Here is a 25,427-nt window from a genome sequence, read left to right as displayed (position 1 = left end):
AAAGTAGTATGCATGAGCATGAAATATTGTATATCATGTTGTTGGTATGACTAGACCAGATTACTAATATATGCAAATTTATGGATCTTACTTCTGCCCTGATGTACTGACAAGCTATTAACTTGTAACTTAAAAACACTGCCGAATATTTGGAATCAAGTTTACATACATTTTTGTTGATACGTTGGGTTAAACATTGGGTAAATTTTAAGATCATCAGGAATCATTGTCAGAAAGGCATGAATAAAACTTGAATATCTTAGTAATCTGGGTCTATCGCAGCATGATCCCAGAAACTAAATAACAGTTATGAAAAATTGCATTTTTGTTTAACACATTTAACAGCATTTGACTTAAGCAATATCTCATTATGCAATATCTCGCTATCATCATCATTTTCACCTATTTGAACAACCTCAAATCCTTTCCCCCTAGGGATGCTACCTGCTAAATTTGGTGAAAATGTGCCATCAGGTTTTCAAGAAGAAGACAAAAAATGTAAAAAGGCTTATGCATGTTGGACGAGGCACATCGGACGACACACAGAGCAAGATGGATGACAGAGGACACATGACGGACGCCAGACGATGAATCATTACAATTGCTCACTTGGCTCAAGTGAGCTAAAAAGGGCAATATCTGCGTGGCATTGCCTTCTCACCTGGGCTATGATGGAATCCTTGTTGAGGGTAAACCTGCGGCTGGCCAGAGCAAAGAGGCAGATTCCAAGGCAGAGCGAGAGGAAAGGGTCCGATGGGTCGTGATGGTATGCTCGGGCATACTCCCCTGTCAAGATATTCAGAGCAGAGTCCACTTGAATTTGTTATGCTATTTGCACTGCCCGATGTAAAACTACGCATGATATTGTATCGCCCATAGCGTCGCTGGGGTGACAAGACCTTGTATCTCAAATTTTGGTGAAAATGACTTTCATGGATTAATGTTCAGATAATCAGTTAACCCATAGAACACTATTCCCGAGTATACTTGGGCAGGTGTTTATGGGAAATTGCATTTAACAACATAATCAGCCCATCCTCAATGGGTAAAGTGATGTCCTATCCAAATCCTAGCTGTCTTACCTAAAAAATGAAGCTGCCACAGCATGTCAAAGGAAAGGTTATCCCATTTGATTTTTATAGTGCTTTGGCTGCCATGTTGTTTCGCTCTCCTGAACATTTGACATTTTGCAGATGTGAGGTGTTGTCACCCCAGCGACGATATGTTTGTTTGGGATCGGATAAATGCCTGGATCTTCTGTTCTTGCTGCTGCCCTCAGAAGGTGGTTGAAGAGAAAAAAAATTAGAGTTCTTCAAGCTAATTCATCTTATGCTCATCACAAATGTCTAGCTGGGTAGTACGACCATGTTCTTGAACATGTTTCATATGAACAACCTGAAACTGCTTAGAATCATAAAATTCATGCTGAGGAAGCAAAGCTTGAAATCTGAAAACTCATCCGACACGCTGAATGAAAAGAGAAATAGATAAAAATGAGTAGGGGGTATCCTTCGACATATGCAGAAATGAATGTACAGACTACAGTTGGAAAACAAGAATAAGAAATTATCACAACATTTTTCTGAAAATATGTGGAGAAGCTAAACCAGATGAGAGTAGCCAAAGGAGAAAGTGAATTTCCCTCAAAGTTTGATGTCACCGAGACAAGTGTTATAACCTGGCGGAGATAGTGGTAAACAACAGCAGCACATGTATCATTTCTGTGACAACAAACAATAATCATGCTATATCACCACCAAAAGTTTAGGAAAAATCAACAAGAACCAACTTTATTCTCAACCGCCATGTGCGAGATCTCCCTCTCTGGCAATTTTTCCATCACAACAGGTTTTTGAAATCAATTCATAGATTTAAGAATTAGCATACAGGCATATTCATATTCAACACAGGTATGATTTTAATACCGGTTGTGCTGGTGAGTAATCACTTACCAATGGCATGCTTGTAGCTGCTGGTGTGAAGAGCATTGTGTCCGTTGATCACTGAAAGGGCTTGACTGTCTGAGTAAAGCTGTCGTGGAAGATCAAGATCCACATTATTTCATGGCCTGATACTATAAAAGTGGAAATTTTCACAGTGCTGAAATTTTCGCGCATTTCACTCAACCAGAAACTAGTGTAAAAATAAAAGCACGCGAATATTTTTGCATGCCATATGTGCCAGTGGTTGATGTCTTGATTCCGCTGTATCAAAAACATGCGAAACTCTTCTCATCCGGCCAAGCGCGAAAAATTAGTCGCACGAAAATATCCACTTTTACAGTAGATGTCAGATCATAGATTTCAGAGGTCATACATGTAAGTCTCATTCACAAATAGCAAATGCATGATACCTGGACCTTGATTTCTTTTTGGGAGGAGGGGAGATTGGAGGTGGGGGAGCCATTTCATGGAGCTCCCTCGTTAAAAGTTCACAAGATGGCAGCTATGTTAGAATTGGGATAGCTTGTGTAACGCTGGAGATTCCAAATATGTTTGTTAAAACTGTGAATCAATTCTTAACATGACAAAACAGCCCATCGATTGACTTCATAAGTGACACACAGGTCAATCTCCAACCATGTGCTCATCCCTGGGCACCATTTCGTAAAAGTTGTCAGCCCTAACAAGTTGTCAGTCTCTGACGATGTCAATAAAATCTTTGGTTTTCATTGGCTGAGAAGCTCTGGTTACTGACTGTTGCTACGGTAATTGTCAGAGCGGACAACTTTCATGAAATGGTGCCCTGGTTTCTTCCTGTCTTTTATTTGTGGATGTTACTTTACAATACACGGTAAATCATCAGTTAACATGTTGAATACTTGGGCAAGATGTCTATGGGAAGTGCATATCATAGAAAAATCTGCTCATCCTCGATTGGTTAAACTTGATTCGATCTGATCGGACTCGACTCACCCTTATCGTGAGTCTCAGACAAAATCTGTGATGCCTGGTACCGACGCTGTTGGTGACGATTAAGCTGAACAAATTCATCAGGTTCGTCTTATCCCCACCCTGGAAAGAGAATCATGAAAACGAAACATAACAAAAACCCCAAATATTACACAATGCCACATAGACAGTGTCTTGAAAATAGACCTTCAGTATTTGTACTAAAATCATAAGGCTCAGCCAGACAACTATCAAATTGTTAGTAGCAGCAGAAATAGTATCATTTAGTATTAGTATCACTATCAATGTCCTTGTTATTACAATCAACTCCCATTATAATAAGTCCTGGAACCTGCAGTTTCTTTTATTATATCAAAATTCTGTATTAACCAAACAAGTATTACAATAAAAAAAAAGAGCAGATAACAGTGCAGCTAGAAATTTTACTTTGTTATAACCAGAATTTTGTTATAACAGTGTTCATTATAACAGGAGGGCACTGTATTGTTATAATTATTATTACCATGATTAGCAGTAGTAGTAATAGTGCATTACTACTACTCCTATTACTATAATAAAATAAAAACAATATGATTAAAATGAGACAGGATCAGAAAGAAAGAAAAAAAAAAAGATTCTTTCGGCATGTGGAAAATCACACAAAACGAAGCTGAATCAGACACTAGAAGAGATGGTTGCTGTGCAGATGGTGATAAAGTTAATCTGGCACCATTCCTCACAGCAAATTCTGCGCTACCTCAAATTGGGCTCTCCTTTGTAAAATGATTATCCCCACAAGGTCATAATTCATTTTTATGCCTCCGCAACGAAGTGGCCGGAGGCATTATGTTTTCGGGTCGTCCGTCCGTCCGTCCGTCCGTCCGTCCGTCCGTCCGTCCGTACGTCCGTACGTCCGTCCGTACGTCTGTCCGTCCCGTTTTGTTTTTGTCGATATCTCAAGAACCGTGTGGTGGTTTTACATCAAACTTGGTATGAGGGTATATCCTTGGGGGATAATACTTTGTGTGGATTTTAGGGTCACTGGGTCAAAGGTCAAAGGTCACAGATTATTTTGTGAAAAAAAAATTGAAATTTCATGTTTTTCTCCATATCTTGCAAATGGTTCAAGGTATCTTCATGGAACTTAGTATATATGCTTGTACCGATGGGCAGTGATTATCTAGGGAAGTTGGGGGTCATGGGTCAAAGGTCAGGGGGTCAAAGGTCAAGGTCAACTCCTCAAAATATCACTACTTTCCTTAAAATGCAATATGCCTGAAGGTTGTTTTTTTTTAACTTGATGTATGGCATGTATTACCCAATATATATTTTTGGGGAAGCCAAAAGGTCAAAGGTCAAAAGGTAAAAGGTCAAGTGAAAGTGCTAAATTGCACTTTTTCCTCCATATCTAGAAAGTAACTCAAGGTATCATCATGAAACTTACATATTTATGCATGTTCAACCTAACAGTGATTCTCTTTGGAACTGTGAGGTCAAAGGTCAAAGGCCAGGTCTAGATAATGCTATTTTCCCATTTGATACTGAAATTATACTTTTTCTCAATACCTTGAAAATTACTCAATGCATAAACTTATAAAAGGGTCAAAAGTCAAGTAAAAATCATCAGTTCCCCAAATACCTGCACTCTGATATTTTAATCATTCATCCAATTGAACCTAGTTCTAGGAAAGTGAACATTCAGCACATTTGTGTCAAACCTGTCATTTTAATATTTTGCCACTAGTGTGAAACTGTCATCACACATTGTCAAGACATTGTACTATAGACCTATTGGGAGAACCATGCATTATGGCGGAGGCATATCAGTAGCCGTAGCGATATATCTAGTTTTTTTCTATTGGATAAGATGAGAGCCAGGAAAACTCTCGGTTTTTGGTTACTTTCAAAGGCCTAGTACACCTCATACCACCACTCTACGACTGATATACAGTATATGGAACAAGGGAAGTTGAGGAAGAGGAAAAGATTAAAGGACAAGTCTACCTTCATATACATGTGGATTGAGTAAATGCAGCAATATCAGTAGAAGACATTAGTGAAAGTTTGGGGGAAATCTGACAATCTGTTCAAAAGTTATGAATGTTTAAAGTATCTGCACGGTCACTGCTGGATGAGAAGACTACTACAGTGTATGATGTCACATGCAGAGAATGATATAGGGAAACCATGACGAGAATTTCACAAAATTTTACTGTTTTTTTTTTTTAATAAGTGCACATTTCCTGGACTTGTCCCTAATGTGTGTTAAGGGTTACATTATTCCCACTGCCTTCTGAAAGAGGCAAGTCGAGAGTTATTTCATTATGCGAGAAAAATGAAAATATGTTGATTTTTCTTTATAATTTTTCTCATGAAAATGTGAAGGAATTTTTTTTGTAAGGACATTTGAAAGACAATTTCTTACCTTAGTGACAAAGTCCCTGATGTTGTTGAAGGCTTTGTCAAAGTTACCGTTGAGGAATGTTGCACAGACGAGCATAAATTTCAGTTTCTGGAAAGATTAGATTGAAAAAAAAAAAGAATTACATTCTTGACAAAGTAACATTTAAGAGACTTACAGAAAAATTTTGATGTCCATTTGCAACTCTCTGGAACACTGACTCACAGTAATGGAAAAAAAAAATTAATATGCTGTAACTCCCAACCAAAAATTAATGTTCTATGACAAAAGAAATATATTACATCACATAAAATAAAGAATATACATGATATACAACATATAATATATGATGTAAAATTCCTAGAATAAAACAAAATAACAAAAATAATAATCAGAAAAAGAATAATTATCACTTATACCTCCCTTGGTGAAACATGCGCTACTACGAGATTGCTACCATAATGCAATGCTTACTTCCATCTGTTCTATGTTCTGATGCCCTTAAAGTTAAATACAACTACAGTTCAAATTGACTGTAGCAAACACACTACATCGAACAATATCACTGCTTTGTGAAAACATTCAATTACACACATTAAATTTCCATGACTTTCTTCCTTTTTCTTTTTTTCTTTTTACTTCTGATATTTGCTTGTTTGATTCCTCTCCACTTATTACAGCCATCTTCAAAAAGAAATGGAACTACCCCTTGGATGAACGAGCATCCACCCACCTTTTGTTTGTCGCCCTCTTTCTCAAAGAGGTTGGAGTCCAGAGTTTTGCTGATGATGTCCTGGGCATCGCCGCATCTCTTTGCTGCACCGAGAGAGTGGCACAGCTTCTGGATCAGGCCGAACCACTCGGACTTGGACACCACGCTGAAGTTGGCGTAATCTGACCAAAGCAGGAACAGGCAAATCGGGATTGTACCTTTCCAAACTGCTCTTAGAAACACCCCTTACATAACATATGTCTCTTTGTGTGTGTGTCAGAGTTATCGTTGGCATTGATAGAAGTAATGTACAGACCAATAGATGGAACAAGAATGCAGTAGATGATCAGGTGAAGAGATTGTTTGCAATATCTAAAATACATATTCGTTTTGGGATAAAACAGTTGTCTTCATGAAGATGAAACACAAACACCAACGGAAAATGGAAATACAGCACTTCCCCTCCTTTTTTCTGGAAAACAAACTAAAACTGACAAACCGTTAATACCAGAATCATTCATGGGAGGGGGGGGGGGGGAATCTTCCTGATTCCTCCCCAATCATGAGGCCGGGGGTTACTGTATACTTCAAAAATTTCATGAGTCAGGTGCTGTTTGCGGATATAACAACATGCCAAATTATTCACTCTGATCTCAACATGGATGCAAAGTGCGCACATACATTTCTCTCTTCACAACAGTACTCCACAATCACATACTCAACTACTCGCAAAATTGTCCGAAGTCTCGATTCACAAAAAAATTAGATCCACTATTATGTCTTTAATATACAGTCAGCCCCTTAACTACCCTAGACCAGCTAAAAAAAAATAATAATAATAATAATTTTTTAGAAATAGCCACGGTGGCTGGGTAGCCAAACTCAGTCTACCTTCCTGGTCCTTCTGTAGGTACTTGGAGATCAGACTGAGGCCCTTCTCCAGGAACTCCCTGTCGTGGCCCTGGGTGTGGAGCAGGGTGCTCTGCCGGAACAGGAGCTGGACGTCCTGCCTGGATAGGGCCTGGTCCTCTTGGTACTCGGTCTGGTCTGGGGATGGACACAGAACATTGGGACATACTCAGAGGGTCAATCAATCTATCAGTAGTGTGAACAGTGGTCACTTTATCCACAATTATACAACACCTAAAAAGAATGCAGCTATCTGATTGGTTGATTGCCCATCACATAACATTCAGTTAAAAGTTCCATCACATGCTGTGGCTGTCAGCTGTGCAATTTTGTTTGAGGAAAAATGGATAGTGCATGGCTGACGTCACTAATTTCCACTGACTCCCTTGTTAAACTCACGATTGACTTGAAGTTTTTGTTCCATTGCACGGCTCTGATGTCAAAGTGAATAAACATTTGCCATGCGCATTCCACAATTACTAGCGCGCTTATGAGTGCATACTTTTGTCATTCATTTTAATTTGTAAAAGACTTCAACCAACTGATTGGTTTCGAATACATACGTACATGGCTGACTCTGACTGTGCAGCTACTGATTCACCTTTCACAGAAAATGGTTGCCTTTTCTGTGATAGATTTAAAAATCTGTATGGACCACATCTGTTGACATCCAAGGTGTTGAAAAAAACAAATAGTTTAGGTCTTTCCTCATGCAATGGAACAAGATTTGATTCGCATTCAGTAAAAGATGAGACGCACTATTCAACTCGGCTTTGCCTCATGGAATAGAGCGCCTCTATCTTTCACCTCGTGCGAAATCATGTACCATCGCACTTGTAACCATTCACTATTTGTACAACATTTCATTGCTTTCATCAAACATTTGCCAGAGACACAGTAATTCGTATCAGAGCAGCACATGTAAATTTTTTTGCTCAAACAACAGCTTCAGATGTGATAATTTGCAAGCATCTGAAAAGTTTTCAAACTGATCCTTCTCCCTTACCAACTGTGCAAACATTGTTTGAAAACTTAAACAGGTAGAGCCTCCTGTTCTCCACTCCCCACGATACAAACAAAATATATAAAAGATGAAACGTGTAGTGAAAACACCACCTATCAATTTCTGGCTCAAATTACACACTATGCACATCATGGCAATCTGCGATAAAACCATCACTCATTTCCTGTATCTTTCTTGAAAACTAATGGCATCCTCTAAACCACCCAAGGCTGTTCATTCATATTCCTTCCACTCCAGCTGTGTTAAACAACCTTCCTTCATCATTTACCCTCTTTGTGCCACAATGATTTCCTGTCCATAGATATGTTTGTAAAATTTGGGCACATTTGACTCAATTGGCACAGAAAGGGTCAAATACTATGCCAGAGAAATGTGCTGCAATGATGTTTCATCCACAACACATGCTAGGTTTGCGGTTCACCATGTGTGAGTCCTGAAAAAAGGGACTGTTGGAATGAAAGAGGAAATGACATGATGGGAGAGGAAGAAGCGAGAGTATTCTTTCTAAAAAGGACTGTGAACCAGAGAAGAGTGTGGAGCAAGGAGAAGGACTCGATGTTTCATTCACGAAAGTCATTAATGAACCCTTTTCTGACTCAAATTCTCTCTGACAAAACAGATGCCCCCTTCCCCTTTCATTTTGTTTTGTTTTGTTTTTTTGTTTGTTGATGAAATCCAGCAACATTGTATCATGAAAGGCATACAAGGCAACCTCACCTAGCGTCAAGGCTTGCAGAGCTGACTCCCCCCGTCCCAGCTGCTGCTCGATGGCAGCCAAGGCCAGTCGGGCGTCCACGTGTCTGGGCACCTGCTTCAGCACCTCCTTGTACGCCTGACTGGACTCAGCCAGCTCACCCATTGAGTTCAGGCACTCGGCATAACGCAGCCAGACGGCAGGCTACGGGCAGAAAGCAAATTTGCATAATATTATACAATGCTGCACACGGGCACCAGTCCGATGGTCCTGGACACCAGTCCGATGGTCCTGGACAAGTAAAAATCACTGTTGGACCAGTAACTTTTTTCAGGAAAGGGCCAGTAAAAAATTGAAAAACTGGTTACTTACTGGTCCAACAGACAGGTCAGACCAGCAGAAAAAATGTCTGCAGCCCTGAATTATATACATATGCAATGTAGCTTAACTTTCTGACACAATTTTGCAAAAAGGGGAATTCCAGAGTAGTGTAAAGTTCATATGAAAGATTCATACCTGTGGTAAGCACAACAGTGACAACTTGATCAATATTGGATAATTTTGCTAATTTTTCCAAAGCAGTTCTCCAACAATCAATGTGATATGCAAACGAGAGAGCTCAAGATGTCATCATCTCCAAATTTCCACTGATCATGAACAAGTAGCAGACAAAATTAATTTTTCTGCAATGAAAGTGGCAAACATAACGTTATTCCTGTCCTTTTCCGTGGTGCATGAATTACAATTAGATTAAATTTGTACCTACCAGCACCACATCTATGTTTGCAGGCTAGTTAAAAAACATGTTTCCATTTTTTATCTCCAGAAGGTTTGCCATTTGTGGGTGTTTGGATGCTTCCCCTTACCAAGTTGTAGTTCTTTGCTTCCAATAAAGCTGCAAGGATGGGTTTAGCTTCCTTGTAGTGATCTGCAAGGAAACAGATATTTAAAATATCAAATGAACTTCCATTCCACATTACTATCTTCATCTTCCACATCATATTGAATTTTAAATACATCTTTTCATATATGTCTGTTTTGATTAAGTATTTATCATTTAAAAGACCATAAATATCACAGCTGCCAAATATGTCTTCTTGTAATGAAGACATATTACTTTTTTTTTTTACTTGTAAAGAAGAAGTTCTTTCTTTTTTCACAGGTTTGCCTGTTCCAGGAAGCATGTTTAACTTAAAGGGGAAATCTGGTCCAAAAATAAGTTAGTCTGATCAGAAAGAGTAAAATATTACAAAAACAATGGTAAAATTTTGATCGAAATCAGGTGAAAAATACGGAAGTTGATGACATTTTGAAGTTTTGTTAATTTTTCAGGTAACAGTTCTTGAACGGTCAATATGAATATGCAAATGGCAAAGTGAGCATGCCATACCTTCACAACTTGCCATATAGTTTGTACATAAAAATTTGGAATTTCCCATTTTTCATTCAACGCAATTATGCCCGAGGCTCAAATCCTGATATATCTAACTGATCACTATTCCGAAGCTATTCAACCAGGAATAACATCATTCTTTAGACTTCAACGACAGAAACATCGAATTTTCTTCATTTTTTTTTTTTGCAGACGATCAATGGAAAATTGTGAGGTTATGACATGGTCAGCTCACTCATTTGCATATTTACATCCACTGTACAAGAACTGTTTTGCAAAAATAAGCAAAACTTCCTTATTTTTCATCCGATTTCAGCCAAATCTTTACCATTGAATTCGTAAGATTTTACTCTTTTTTATCAGACTAACTTATTTTTGGACTGGATTTCCCCTTGAAAGGACAAGTCCACCTCCATAGATTTGTGGATTGAGTGAATGCAGCAATATTAGTAGAACACATCAGTGAGAGTTTGAGCAAAATCGGACAATCCATTCAAAAGTTATGAATTTTTTTAATTTCTGCTTCGTGACTGCTGGATGAGAAGACTACTACAGCTTGTGATGTCACAAGAGCAGACCAATACAAAGAAAATATAAAGGAAATTCAACATATTGTAACTTTTCTTGCATAATAAAAGAACACTTGACTTGCCTCTTTTGGAAGGCAGGGGGAATATTACCCTTAACCATTAAAGACGTGTCCTGAGAATACTCGGGCAAGTGTCTATGGGAAATGCGTGCTACAGCAAAATCAGCCCATCCTCAATGGGTTAACATACATGACATGTCAAGGAAATGTTCCTTTTTTTTTATTTGTGAAATTCTCTTTATATTTTCCTTATATCATTCTATGCACGTGACATCATACACCCTAGTAGTCTTCTCATCCAGCAGTGATTGTGCAGATACTTTATAATAATTCACAACTTTAGAACGGATTGTCCAATTTTCCTCAAACTTTCACTGATGTGTTCTACTAATATTGCTGCAATTACTCAATCCACACGTGTATGAAGGTGAACTTGTCCTTTAACCCTAAAGGAGCCGGGGGGGGGGGGGGGGGGGGGGGGAATACGCCCCCCTCGATGTTTCGCGCTATAATTCTGTAACGCGAGAAGGCCTCGTTGCGAGGCTTCTTGATTTTCTTCGTTCAAATCTCGCGCAACTTTTGAGACCAAATTTGCAACGTCCGTGCATACTTTTTCGAAGCCCCCCTCCGGTTTTAGCATAGCCAAAACAGCCCGGCCTGATTAGGGTTAAACATTATGAAAATGAAACTCCACTGAATGTGACAACTGAGGAAACAGAAGCAAAGAAGGAGGACAAGCTCCTTTCTTCACTATTAATGAAGTCAAATTAAAAAACAAACAAACAAACAAACAAACAGAAAAACACTGCATGTAAAATAAAAAGGAGAGTTCAGGACACTCACTGATGTCAACGTAGGCCTCAGCCACGTCCAGGTACAGGTCGCCCATCAGCTCCGGCGATTCGCCAAAGAGGGGTGCCGTCACCGCGGCGACGGACAGCAGGTGTCTGGAGTGGATGAGGCAGATGGCTAGCTTGATCCTGAGGTCAATGGGCAGGCCGTCGGGGATGTCCACCTCCAGACCTTCGGGTTCCAACCTGACCAGAGAAATGAGAAGTCTGAGGTTCTCATGCTGGAAAATATTGCCGAAGATAAGGATTTTCATTTATTTCCCATACATCACTATTAGCAAATGTTCACATTTACAGGAATACAACTGTGAACAATGTTTCTTCTATAGACCTGCTCAGTTTGGGTACTATATGTTTATGTCAATGTCTTTTTCAGCCGTAACTGGGGGGGTATGCTTAACAACAATTGATTTATGCACTGACATAGTGATGCACCTGACTCATTGCATTACCCAAAGAACCATTTTTGTCTTCTTATTTTGGAAGCCCCCCGCCCAGTTATAGCTGACAAGAATTTAACATTTAGCAAACAAACATACAATGACTCACTAAAACTCTGTTAAAATTCAAACAGATTTTAGAAATGTTGTGGTGTGGGCATGGGGACAAATTTGACTGTTTCCACAAGCACACATCTTACCCTTCTATGAAGGCGGCTTCAAGGTTGGCGACTTTGAGGCCGACCCCGCAGTGGTCACACATGACCTGTATGGCTCGCTGGTACTGTCGGCTGCAGATGTACAGCTCGGCCAGATTGTTGACGTCTATGGGGAAAAGGGGGAGTGGACAGTGGTTGAGTTGAGACGATGAAGCAATCTTGTTACAATGCTATGCATACGTTTTTCATCATTTTTATCCTTACATAAGCTTCAGCGTGTCCAGAATGCATGTGCGAGACTTGCGTCCAATTCGTTAAAATTTTCACTTATTACACCCGTTTTGATGAACTTACATTGGTTGCCAGTAAGGCAGAGAATTGCATTTAAGAGTTTATTAATTATCTATAAAGTACTGCATGGTCAAGCACCTGGTTATTTATCAGAATTAATATCGATAAAATTATATCCATATTCGCATAATTTACGAAGTACACAGGATAAGTTGCTTCTAAAGCAAACTCACTTAAAAACAAAAGTAACTTTGGGGGATTGTGCCTTCAGTTGTGCTGCTCCAAAACTTTGGAATAAATTACCAGAGAAAATGAGGAAGGCCTCATCACTTGCTGTCTTCAAATCTTTGTTGAAGACTTAACTTTTTTCAGAAGCCTTTGATTAATTTGTTACTTATTTTTTGTGTGTCTAATCAGTAACAATGTTAGGGGCTCTGTTACATCACAGCGCAGTAGAGTATATTTACATAGTAGCTGCGCTATACAAATTTGTCTAATTATTAATTATTACTATTATTATTATCATTACAGGACCAGCACACTTTATACCCAATTGATAACCTTTATTGTTCAGAATGTACTGATACTTCAGAGAAAAGAGGAACAAAAACAATGAAAGGAGCATGCAAAGCAGATTCTTCACTGCTAACCAGCAAAACAGTTCCAGTGCAATATATACAGTAGTATACAGTTTTGGTCACTTTTTAAAAGTGAAAGTGATTATAATGACATAAAGAGAAGAAGCATTCACCCTTAACCCGCTGAGGACGAGTCCCAAGTATACTCGGGCAGGTGTCTATGGGAAATGCGTGTTGCAGCAAAATCAAACCGTCCTCAATGGGTTGATATAATACATGCCATCTCATTTAATGTCACTGACATGCAGAAGTTTGAATATCTGTAACATCAGGCTTCCACTACCATTAAATGATTCCTGGCATTACAAACTCTTATTATGGCAAAGTGATCCTTCCAAATCTCTTAGAGACAGTGTGAGCGGGTGGTTTATACACTGCAGAAACTGAGGCCTTTACCTTCTGAGTGGATGAGATCAGGATGCTTGCTGAAAATCATCTCCAGCGTCTCTATAGCCATGCTGGTATCCCCAAAGCCGTGGCAGGCCTGTGGAGGGCAAGGCATAGACACACTATCACAGCTACAATGGAGATTTCAAGCCCATCAACACCCATCATTTGCTTGGTTATCTAAAAAGGGCATTGAAATTAGGCATTATTACATTGTATGTACTTGAATCTGTGCTCACTCTTAGCTGGAGAGGGGGACAGGCACAATTTAAAGGGCTCCCTCTTCCCAGGACAAGAAACAAGTAAATCATTGTGGTTCTTTTATCATTTGATATTGTCTGATATTGAGTGTTCATTATACATTGTCATTTCTGCAGCCCAGAGGACAAATGGAGCATGACTTCTGACTATTCTTTATCAGATTCTGCATACAAGGAAGCAGTTAAATTTCATATATTCTATCTGTCAGTTCACATAGAGACAGGAAAAAATGAAGTTGTGAGAATTTCTGTGCAAGTAATTGCTGGAAATATGTTAAAAATGAAGTTGAAAAAGGAAGAGAAGAATCCATGAACCTACAAAGTTTGTAGCATAAAGAAGCCATTAACTATCTGATGGCTATTAAATATACAAAGATTTACATTCTGATTAACCTTGCTATTGAAGTTGCTTAAACAGTACAGGTAAAGGGAATCTAACAATTTGGCTTTTCTGCTGGCCATGGATAAGGTGATGAGCATTAAATATTATACCATAACTGATCTTGTCAAATCTTGCTAGAGTTGCACACAACTTGTTTCCTTTACGGAGTTTGAACCATAGGCAACATGTGACAAAGAGGTGTGCATGTGTATATTTTTGAGTTGCAAATGATTGAGGTTAGTGTGGCAGCAGGAAGGGAACAAGTGCCGTGTTGTGAAAATTTGAAGTTCTTGCTCCAGTAAATACAATTCTTGCAGCTCCAAATAACAACAGATAATTCCATAAATCTGGACCAAGATCACCAAATGAGAAATTTAATTTCAGCATTTTGGTCATTCATTTTGTGAGTGTGGGTGTGTCATGATCATTGTTATTTCTCTTTTCTTTTGTGAGTTTCAGTTATTCCTACCGGTGAGAAAAGCATATCAGGGCAATTACCACCCCCCCCCCCCCCCCCCCTTGTTAGTGATAAGGTTAGAGTAAAGATTGGGTTAGAGTTAGGTTTAGGGTTAGAGTTTGGGTTTGGGTTAGGATTAGGTTCAGGATGAGGATTAGAATTAGGGTCAGGGGAAGGGTCCAGGGTAACTGTCCAGGGGGTAATTTCCCTAGAAGCGAGAAAAGAGTTTATTCCAAACTAACCTTGACAATGTCCCTGGCGAGCTGGAGACACTTGTGGGACTCGTCCGGAGGCAGGGCCTTCACAATGTTCTGGTAGGACTCCATGGCTTTCTTGTTCTCCCCCAGTTTGGTGTAGAGGCTGGCCCGGGCGTGGAGGAGTGGGACGCTGTTCTTGGCAAATCTCAGGGCTGATGGGGACATGTAACAGACATTTCATTACCTTCACTAGAACTTACACAGTAGAATTCTTAAGATCAAAGAGGCTATATTTTAAAACTAGGCGTATTGCATTACAGAAAACATGTTGCAATAAAGGAGATGTTGGCTTCAAAATACCAGAATCCAACTACAGTAAACCTCGCATAAGTCGAAGTTCTCGGGACTGACAAAAATGCGTCGACTTAAGTGAAATTCGACTCTCGCGAGAGTCGATTTTTTTTTCGACTCACAGTTATGTACACGTATTATAGTACATTTGCATGCATGTGTGTGTGTGTGTGCGTGCGTGTGTGTGTTTGCATTCAAATTTGTCTGTTCTTGAAGATAATGCTCTTATTTTGTTCTAAATTGAACATGGAATTTGTACCAATACTAGTAGTTAAACGTAGTTCTGAGAATGTCTGCGCTAATGTGGCAATGTGCATGTGCTATGTCTATGGTGCAACATAGGTAGCCATCTCTGTCAACCTACCCTGAGACAAACACTCTCCCAGGCCCATCCCACCTCCATTGAACAAAAGTATACAGCCAGCCGGGCACGCACAAACAAGCTCCGCCCACTTGGCCTGTCACTAAAATAAGCAGCGATTGGTTGACCAAGGAGTTCTGGCTTGACATGGATAAAGTATGGATGTGCTGTGTGCATGGATAAAGTATATGGATCGATGTGCTGTGTATACATGTGTATGTATTCGACATGCGTGCAGAGCGGTACGGTGAGTGTGCCTGCTTTCCTGCAGCAGGCCAGGGACGGGGTTCTGCGACATGCCGATTTTTTTTGTTCTCCTCTAAATGTAATGAGAATGCCAGACAAATCTTCTTCGGCTCAAGTGATGTAAACTATGTGTATTTTGTACAAAAGGGACTGAATGTTTTACTTCGACACAGCCGAAATTCGACTCTCGTACTTCGGCTTATCCAAATATTTCTTAGAGAAAATACATAGGGAAAAATCGGGACTTTTAATTTTGCTTCGAGTTAAGTGATTTTCGACTCACTCGACGTCGACTTATCCGAGGTTTACTGTATCACATCAGAATCTAGTGGTACTGCTCCAGAACGACAGTATATATGTTTGTCAGAACATTTCATTATGTTAGGTCTTCTGTTCCGACATATTGAAGAAAAAAAAATAAACACATCTTGTATTAATGTGAATATGCATGGGGATGTTTCAAATGTGGTCTATTATTTCGGACTTTTACTTTTTTTTTTGCCTATGATCAAATTCTTCAGTATTTCCCTGGAGTGGACTATCAAGTTGCCTACTCACAATTGGATTGAGACAGAAATAGGTAGATAAATAGAGAGAAAGATATTCTCCCAATAATCCTTTGAATGTACAAACAACTAACCTACTCATTATTGTATAAACATAGGGACACCATTGATAGAATGATGGATGAATATATAAAAACATACATACATAAAGATAGATGGATGAATAGACAGATGGATAGACAGACAGATAGATAGGTAGATAGATAAAAAGATAGATAGAAAGATAGATAGATACTGATAGACAGATAGATACAAGTGCATATATATTAATATTGGGAGCTAAACACACATTGCATATTGAGTTGCTAAGCAGAGCTCAAGACATGTCAGTGTAAGATTCAATCATGTGTGAATTGTCAACACACCTCAATGTCTGAATAATGGCAAAAAATATTCCACTAGGGACTAACATATTAGCGCCACGCCCACCTTTTGTGTAACAGTAGACGGCTTTCCTCAGATCCCCTTGCTCCACACAAGTTTCAGCCAGCTGCTGCCACTGCTCCACGTCCCGGGGGGAGACATGAGCACCAATAAGCTGGAACTGTTGGGGGGGGGGGGGGAGAGATGAACCATGAGAATAAACACCACTTTCTGTCAACTAGAAATGAAAGAATAGTTCTACTACACTGTAGTTCATCAGGTGACTTTGTGGATTATTAACCAACAATTTAAAGTTCACAACTACACTATTATACCAAGACATTCCCCTGTAACAGAAATTCACATGACATTTGATTTCATCCTCCATCCAACATAAACAGAGCATACAGTAAGTGAATAAGTTACTGTATACGCCATATATTTCGCGAGTCTAAATTTTCGCGAATCAGGAATTCCCGACGATTTCGCGAGAGGTTAAATTCGCGTTCATGGAGTCCTGTCCTGTACTGAACGGAGAAATGTACTCGCGTATGTCACATTCACATCGGGATCAGAGTCAATATTTTTGAGTCTTTAATTTTGCGAATAGCACCCGACTCGGGAAATTCGCAAAGATAAAAACCTCGCGAAATATTCGGCGTATACAGTATGCTATAACCAACCTAAGTGAGTCCTACGTATTTCTGTGTAACCTTATCAAGAGATATAGATTCAAAGTCATGATTTATTTCTCAAAACCTTTCAAGTTTTCTTATTTTGTTTAAAAAATTTAAAAAAAAAGTATTATTGCTACATTGTTGTGCATCAGCCTGTCAAATGGAGTGTGGATAATTTTGTTATATGCCACTCATCGGTTACACATGTCATCCATATACTCTACTGTCAACGTGCATGAAAGTAAGTTAATGACTTTACAGTGTTAGTGAACTTGGTTGACTCTAATGCCACTGTGCCTATCTTACTTCCAAATATGGGATATCCCTACAAAGATTGGGACAAGTCATCAGAACAGCCACTATTCTGAAATTCTCAATGGCTTACATCTACAATGTAAAATGAACTGTTGAATATTTCTCAAATTTGTTTCTACATAATATTTCTATCTCTCCCTTGTCCTTTCAATTCCAATACACACTACTGTATGTAACTTGCTCTATATGTTCCTTTGTGCCTTAGAATAGGTCACTAGATTGATGGTGCACAACAAGTGCTGTATCATTAATTATTACATTGTAAAACAAGGAATGTTCGCGTGCATTTTAATTTCGCGAACTTCTCGAGATCCAAGATTTGCAAAATTAAAATGCATGTGAAAGTTCTTGTCTACACTATATGCACTGAGTGCGAAAATGTCATGCCGCGATAAAGGTCGACGGCTCCAATTCGCGAAAAATTTCATTGTGTTTTACAATAACTGAATGGTGGACTCCTGATCAGTGCGGGGCCTCACAGCACCTGTATGGACTTTTCCATGTCTCCGAGATCCTCATAGATCATGCCCAGGAGCTGGAAGGGTTCGACGCTGCGCGGGGCCTGCCGGATAATCTCCATGCACATCTTGGTAGCCTGCTCGTGGTCCTTGCGGGCGAAGCACAGGTGGGCCTCCCCCATGAGGCCCCGCAGGGACTTGGGCACTTTGGAGTACCGTCGACGCTCGTTGGAAGGCCGCCCCCGTTTTGCACCGCCTTTCTTGCGGCGAGACTCTCGCAGCAGCTGTAGCTCAACGCTCATGGCATAGTCGCCTGCAGAATTTGACACGGAAAGTGACACCTTTCTGAAAATACCACAAGACTACACTCTTGCATTTTTTGCATTTATGCTACCAATCCCTCATGAAATTAATGACCATTACAATTTTCATAATCTTCTTTTTCATGTTTTCTTTCAGGCGCTTCAAAGTTCTTCTGATCTGTAACAGAAGATAAATTGGCACAATTCATTCAGATGTGAAATGTGAAGACAGAAATGGAACATTAATCTTGGAAGTACATGTATTCATTACTTTCAAAGGGATGTACAGAGATTAATTTTCTAATCAATTTTACAGGGTAACTAGTGCTTCAATTATATTGAGCTTTTTTGTTTTGTTTGTATTATTACTCAGACAATATTACTGAAAGAGAGGTATCTTCATACAACACAGATATAAATCTGTGCTGTGTAGCAGTTCTACAAAGAGCTACATGTATAAAAGCATGCACAACATGTGTCTACGCACTCATCTGTATGCTTAAATCTCAGTATTACGTAACTAACTCACCTGGCATCTCAGTAAAGGCAGCTAAATCTAGCATTTTCCCAACATCTTCAGCATCACCACCTTTTGAATCACTTGATGGCACTGCTGTACACAGAGAGACAAAAATAAGTTTTAATCATACTAGAACGTAATACAACGACAGAAGAGAAACAAGTCTTTTAAGGTGAAAATTACTTCTTTATTCGGATCTACAAGCAACTACAACTGTGGCATTTTGTGATCATGAGCAATTCTGTTTTTATTTCCATGGACTCCCTTCTCAACAATTTATTACCCATGTTTACAGCACATAATTATGTACATGTGACACACACACTCCTGTTTATTCAAGACATTATTGCAATCCATTTCCCCAGTGAGGTTCCTCAAAATTCAGAGCGGACCCCCCCCCCATAAGAACAAGAAGCCATATGAAAAAATAAAGTATGCAGCCCAGGGTTATACAGTAGTACTCTCCGCGTAATCGCGTTTCGCTTAAACGGGTACTCCGTTTGATTGGGTAGTAATGTCAGAGTCAGTTCCAATGCACATTAAAATTACCTGATAATCGGGTTGCTTCTCCGCATAAATGGGTCAATAATTTTCTTCTAATCTAATTTCTACCCACATTTTATCGCAGATTCAACACTTTAAGAAATCATGCATGTCAAATTTTCCATGGCTAATCGCATTCTCTGCTTAATTTGCAAAGAAGACCGACCATATTGGGAGTGATTAAACATAAAAACACATGTACACGTACCGACTTGCCACACGGGAACAAACATTACACATGTAGCTGGCACTCACATTGCATAGACAGAGAGACAGGAGTTGAACACACCTGCGCTCCTCCCTTGCTCGGCAACAACATTCACAATACGTTTGCAACGAAAATCAGGCCATGCACCAGCTCCATAATTTTGCTTTTCCCCAGTCACTTTTCAAAAAGTAACCCGATGTTCTACATGACTAGTGCACGCAAAGAGACGTGTTCATTTCGGAAAACGCCTGTGTGTTAGCGAAGAGTCTATAGTCAAACGACAAAGTTTTCTGAAGACACATTGGTCCATAAAAAGAGTGTAAATCATTGCTCATGACTGAGCAAGTGTAAGATATGTACGATGTGCCGTGCAAGCACGAGTGCTAAGCAGGCAGTGTAGGTGTTTGGTGCAGTGTACATTGCATGTAAATACATTGTACACATTGTGTGTGTCAATTGTGAATGAGACGTGTTCTTCTGTTAATCGGGTACTCCGCTTAATCGGGTAAGAAACGCTCTGCCCGAGCCTACCCGATTATGTAGAGAGTACTGTACCTAGATTTACATGACTATGTTTGAACTGTAAAATCTTCAGTGAGTAAATTCAAAAGGCAACATAATTTTCATTTGCATTTGCCATAAATTTGTACAAAACAAATACAAGAATACTAATATTTGAACGCATAGAATGAGTATTTTGATAGCAACAAAGGCAATATCTGTGCTCCTGACATACCAGTAGTACTCGCACTGGGTTCCGCCACTGCTTTTACGTTTCCGTCATTATCACTCCCATCGTCGTCCTCCTCTTCATCTTCCTCATCGTCTTCCTCCTCCTCTTCTTCCTCCTCCTTGGCAAGATTTGAGGAAGTGCTCTCCAGTTTTTCGGCATCAAGGGTCAACTCCTTCTGCTCAAAATTCTACCACACAAAGAAAGAAAAAAAGAATTAGATGAGATTGAATTGGTCACATAATATGCATAAATTGATACTCACCAACCGCAATGGTAGTTAATCCCAACAAATAGTATGAAACGTATGTAGATTCTAATTTCTAGGCATTTGTACAAATGTTTCAGTTTCACTGACTTAAAGAATGTTTGGTACCGGTACTAAGGGTCTGGATAAAGGTTAGAAAGATTCATGATGACTTTCTTGTTTGTTTCAATTTCTTTTACACTCTAGAGAGTCTAGACATTAGCTAGATCTTCTACTGTATCAGTTTTATACTTTTGGTAATTACGCCTCCCCCCCTCCCCCCCCCCCCAAAAAAAAAAATATATATATATATATATGTACCATATATTGTTATAATAATGAAATATTTGTATCCTCAGAATAAAATAGTCTTCTTATCAGCTATGTTTCCAGTTGCCTCATCAATGATCCAGTTGCTGAACAGGCTTGATGAGAAGCAACGTAGTGAAGTAGAAGTACACGTAGGCCTAGGCCTACATCCCAAGTTTCAAAATCATCATCATCATCACCATCATCATTATCCTCATCATCATCGTATATCGCCTCCATGCATTTCTTACTCAACCCCCACCCCTACCCCCCCCCCCCCCCAAAAAAAAAAAAAATCACTTTCCTTTTGGAATTTGAATGTTAGAATTTACAAAAGCCAAGGTGCTAAAATTCAATAGTAAAATGCCAGATTACAAGGAGGGTTCTCATTATACGGTAGAGATTCTATATGAATTCGTAAACTGTAAGAAACAGAGCTGGACTTTCACTTCAAATTCGCACGGAAGGTAGCATTTATAAGCGGTAAATATACACAGCCCTGCACCCTGCCCTGTCTGTCGTTGTAACCATGTAACCTCTCGCTGTAACAGCAAGTCGCGACAGGCGCGCCAGCGGGACACCGTGCTTCTTGCACCGGGTCTGGTCGGGCTACATACGCGGTTGTGACCGTCAATGACTATCGCGACATCAGCAAAAAGCAATGCATAAAATAAGACGAGTTCGCATCATACTTTTACCTGATTTCCTTGGATCCATTGCTCGAACGGAATTTCTCCTCGAAGATATCTGAGTAGTTGTTCTTTTTCGATATCAGAACTCTCCATTTTTTGCTCTTTTGTTGGATGTATTCACCTGAACTAATCAGCCTCAGCTCACGCTTGGAACAAGAACCCTTGATAAAGTGTTTTACTGTCGCTTCCCGCAAGAGGGCGCTTTGCTCTGTATATAGAAGTGCCGTACTAGAACTAAATCTCTGTGCTGTAAAAAAAAAATAATAATAATAATAAAATGATTTCTGTGGCTTTGCCTTTGCCTTTGTTTTGTTTGTTTGGTTGTTTGTTTGTTTGTTTGTTTGTTTTTTGTTTTTTTGTTTCTCACGCATGGACTTCGCAGTCATATTCTGCGAGTGCGAATAAATTGTAATGCACATTTTTCGGTTTGGTGGGCTGGGAAATCCACATTTATCACACTCTCTGACAATTGAATAACAATCATCCCCCCCCCCAAAAAAAAAAAAATACCTATCAATCATCATAGAGAAACGTTATGATGACTTTGAATCCATTATTCTTTTTTTTTTTAATGGGTATCTACTGACTGAGAGAAGTCTTTGAAGGAATCTTAGATTAAATGTCCCATATGACATGAAGCGCCATATAAATGCGATTGTTATTATTATTATGATAATTATTATCATTATTATTATCATTATTATTATTATTATTATTATCATTATTATTATTATTATTATTATTATTGTCATTATTATTATTATTATTATTATTATTATTATTATTATTATTATTATTATTATTATTATTATATCTACTAGCATAACTTGTGTTATTGTTATTGTTTATTATGATTCTTTTCGACTGTTTTTTTTTCTTCAGATTTTCGTATTCATAATTATTCTAATGATGATTGCCTAAACTTCTGGGTATGACAAGAATGAAATAATTAAACACACAAACACATACACACACAAACACAAACACACACACACACATACACACACACCCACACACACGCACGCACACACACACACACACACACACACACACACACACTGCCCCTCACCCTCACCCTCACCCTCACCCCCCCCCCCCACACACACACACATATCCTACAGAGAGAGAGAGGGAGAGAGAGGGAGTAATAACAGGAATGATAACTATGACCAGCCCTGATCAGTGAAATGCGTTAAAGGGGAAAAAATTATACAAACACGAAATAGACAGTGATAATATGTATAACAGCAAATGTTACTGTATCACACTGTCATAGATTATATTGATTTATACTTTTTTTTCAAGCAGCAATTTAAGACGGAATACAATAGTGACAGTCAAACAGATTAGCGTTCTCATATCTGTTTAGCATTCTCATATTTGTTTTTTGACCATAAAATACTAAAAATAAAAGATTTGTATGTGTTTCAACTTGGCCAGTTCATTTTTAATTACAACAGTAACTTTTTACCTAAAATTTTCCACGATTCATTTCATCGAAACAGTCATGCACATAACTATCCCACGCGACGATCCGACGAATTCCATTTTCCATTAATGAGAACCACACTTGCCCAAAATACATTTCTTTATACCGGACCCAGATTTTGGATTAATCTAGATAATAGTTTAAAAGATTCCCCCAAATTTGTCACATTTAAATACAAACTCAGAAAACATTTACTCTCTACTTATAATTCTAGATAATTCAAATTGCTTTAATTCATGCTTGAGCTTTCACCTGTCCTGATGTCGCAGCACTTGGCGTGTTCTGTATGCAGACCTCTCTTCTTTCTTCTCTCCTCTTCCTTTCCTGTCTTTTATTCTTCGTAGACTTGTATTGTTACCGTCTTCTCTCCTCTCGGTACTGTCTCGCGTCTTACAGTGTATATGCGTGTGGGTAATTGAATGTGTGTACCAATGTGTTGTCCTTGTCATATTTTCCCGGTTCACGTGGTTCAGTGAATAGTGTCCGGGCATTAGCATCGGTATTCTATTTTTTTCCCGACCTGTGTATCTCAAAATAACTACATGTATATTGTTATGAATGACTTAAATAATTTATATCAAATACTTGAATAGTATATCATTTATTCATTATTTATCTAGCGATCCACGTCTGGCAAGCTTTGCTTTTTAGTGGATCACTATTTTCCATAATCGAATTTATTTTCCGCTCGCCCACGAAGTATCTATACATTGTTCCTCCTAATTATTGTATGTTGTTCTGAAATTTATCTCGTATACTACATGAATCTTTGAACATTATTTCATGACATGTATACTTTGTGCTATGTTTTTGATTTTCGTTGATTGGAAATAACCTATGATTGAATTTAATTGATATCTTGGTGTAAAAACATCGGACACAAATAAAAATAATAGGGCCTACCAGATGATATCTTGTTCTCAGTCTTGCAAGGGTACATTGCCTAGACTGATGCACGCATTTATGCTCTCTTTTTCTTTACATCCCACTCCTTGCCTTCAAAGCTTTTGTCATTAGGTTGTTTTAGTAGGTCCTCCACATTTCATGTTCATAGAGTTGTCTTCTCTTTTAATTACGACGTTTGTCTTATGTTCTATCGATTGTATCATAATATAATTTTGTGTTTGAGGTGTAGAACAATAATGAAATCAAATTATTATTATATACTACGGTTGTTGGAAATCAGTTTGTTTTAGTCTGTTATAACAATACTTTTTTTTTATGATAGCATATTTGCTCTCATCTACCCAATACTAGTAAAACCCCTCTGCCTGTCTCCCCGCTCTCTCTCGCTCTCCACGCTCCTTCTCTCTCCACTTTGCCTCCCTGATCCTCTTCATACTCTTTTACTCAACTGCTTCAGATTCACCGGGACCGGCCATACATTTCTAAAAGTGGGGGGGGGGGGGGATTAATATTTTTGATGCCTATTCCACTTTTATTCAGCTGACAAGCGCACAAAAAGGCCTTAACTGAAAAAAAAAAAGATATGGGGGCTTAAGTACAAATTTCTGGTGCCACATCCGGGTTTAATAGGCTGACTAGGCCCCCCCCCCCCCAAAAAAAAAGGGTCTTATCCCCATTATTCTTGTCCCCCCCCAAAAAAAAAAAAAAAAAATGGGGGTACTTAGACCCTATATAATATATTCCTACATACATGCAAAAAGGGGGCCCGACCCCCTCTCCTCTCATTGCGCCGGCCCTTCTCACTTTTCACCCTCTCTCACCTTCCATGAATATACTTACCCTATCTTCGGAGCTTTACAACATAAGTCCATACTTCTACATTCCCTTACTCGCTATGCTGTTTCCCTCTCAACTCTGCCTTTTCTCTTCACTCTGCCTTTCACCTCTTCCTCCCTTTACTAGTATCCACAATCCCTTTGTACTTTCCACTCTCCGTTTAATACTGAACTCTCCACTCATGCGCAGCCTCAGTCTCCACTCTGCCTTCAATTCCTCATTACTTAATCAGATTCAAATTTCATTGAGACGAGTTGAATGATTTTCATAACAGGGAGGGTTAACGTTCCTGCTAAAAGCTATTATTGATAATCGGTATGTGAGTTAGGGTTCCACTGAGCGTCACAGAAAGTTATTTAAATATTTGCTATAGTTAGCAAAGTTTCTCCCATGTAGGCTGCCCAGCCCCTCTCCTCTATAAAGTTTTTAACTTTTTAAAATCATATTGTGTTCATTGAACGTGATAATAATTAGCGCCAAAGTGAAACATACTAAGTAAAGTAAAACCGTACCCCGAACCAGTTATGCTGATTAGGACAAGGACATCCCCGCGCGCTCCGAGCCTCCGAACTATAGTGTAGTCCGCGCGCTGGGCCAACGCTACCAATGGGCGTGGTTTTCCAATTAAAATTT

At 39.1% G+C, this 25,427-nt stretch overlaps 1 protein-coding gene across 1 annotated transcript in view; it reads right to left on the bottom strand.

Moving 5' to 3' along the window:
- Positions 1 to 21,702, bottom strand: part of LOC139717399 (general transcription factor 3C polypeptide 3-like) — a 51,789-nt gene extending 30,087 nt beyond the window's left edge. Inside the window, exons 1-17 of the mRNA XM_071628896.1 lie at positions 21,569 to 21,702; positions 20,321 to 20,504; positions 18,843 to 18,926; positions 18,038 to 18,324; positions 16,628 to 16,742; positions 14,720 to 14,886; positions 13,388 to 13,475; positions 12,117 to 12,228; positions 11,457 to 11,653; positions 9,498 to 9,559; positions 8,655 to 8,835; positions 6,896 to 7,051; positions 6,026 to 6,186; positions 5,317 to 5,403; positions 2,916 to 3,014; positions 1,953 to 2,031; positions 662 to 786 (exon numbers count right to left, since the gene is read on the bottom strand). Of these exons, the coding sequence (XP_071484997.1) occupies positions 662 to 786; positions 1,953 to 2,031; positions 2,916 to 3,014; positions 5,317 to 5,403; positions 6,026 to 6,186; positions 6,896 to 7,051; positions 8,655 to 8,835; positions 9,498 to 9,559; positions 11,457 to 11,653; positions 12,117 to 12,228; positions 13,388 to 13,475; positions 14,720 to 14,886; positions 16,628 to 16,742; positions 18,038 to 18,324; positions 18,843 to 18,926; positions 20,321 to 20,504; positions 21,569 to 21,655 (2,271 nt within the window). The 5' untranslated portion in view covers positions 21,656 to 21,702. The remainder of the gene's footprint in view (positions 1 to 661; positions 787 to 1,952; positions 2,032 to 2,915; positions 3,015 to 5,316; positions 5,404 to 6,025; positions 6,187 to 6,895; positions 7,052 to 8,654; positions 8,836 to 9,497; positions 9,560 to 11,456; positions 11,654 to 12,116; positions 12,229 to 13,387; positions 13,476 to 14,719; positions 14,887 to 16,627; positions 16,743 to 18,037; positions 18,325 to 18,842; positions 18,927 to 20,320; positions 20,505 to 21,568) is intronic.
- Positions 21,703 to 25,427: the final 3,725 nt, after the last annotated feature.

Source organism: Diadema antillarum, unplaced genomic scaffold (assembly GCF_040938485.1).
Source record: "Diadema antillarum isolate AM-2024a unplaced genomic scaffold, OU_Dant_1.0 scf00000075, whole genome shotgun sequence".
Classification (NCBI taxonomy): Eukaryota; Metazoa; Echinodermata; class Echinoidea; order Diadematoida; family Diadematidae; genus Diadema; species Diadema antillarum.
The sequence above is the reverse complement of the archived record's forward strand: the minus strand, read 5'-3'. Positions and strand labels throughout refer to the sequence as shown.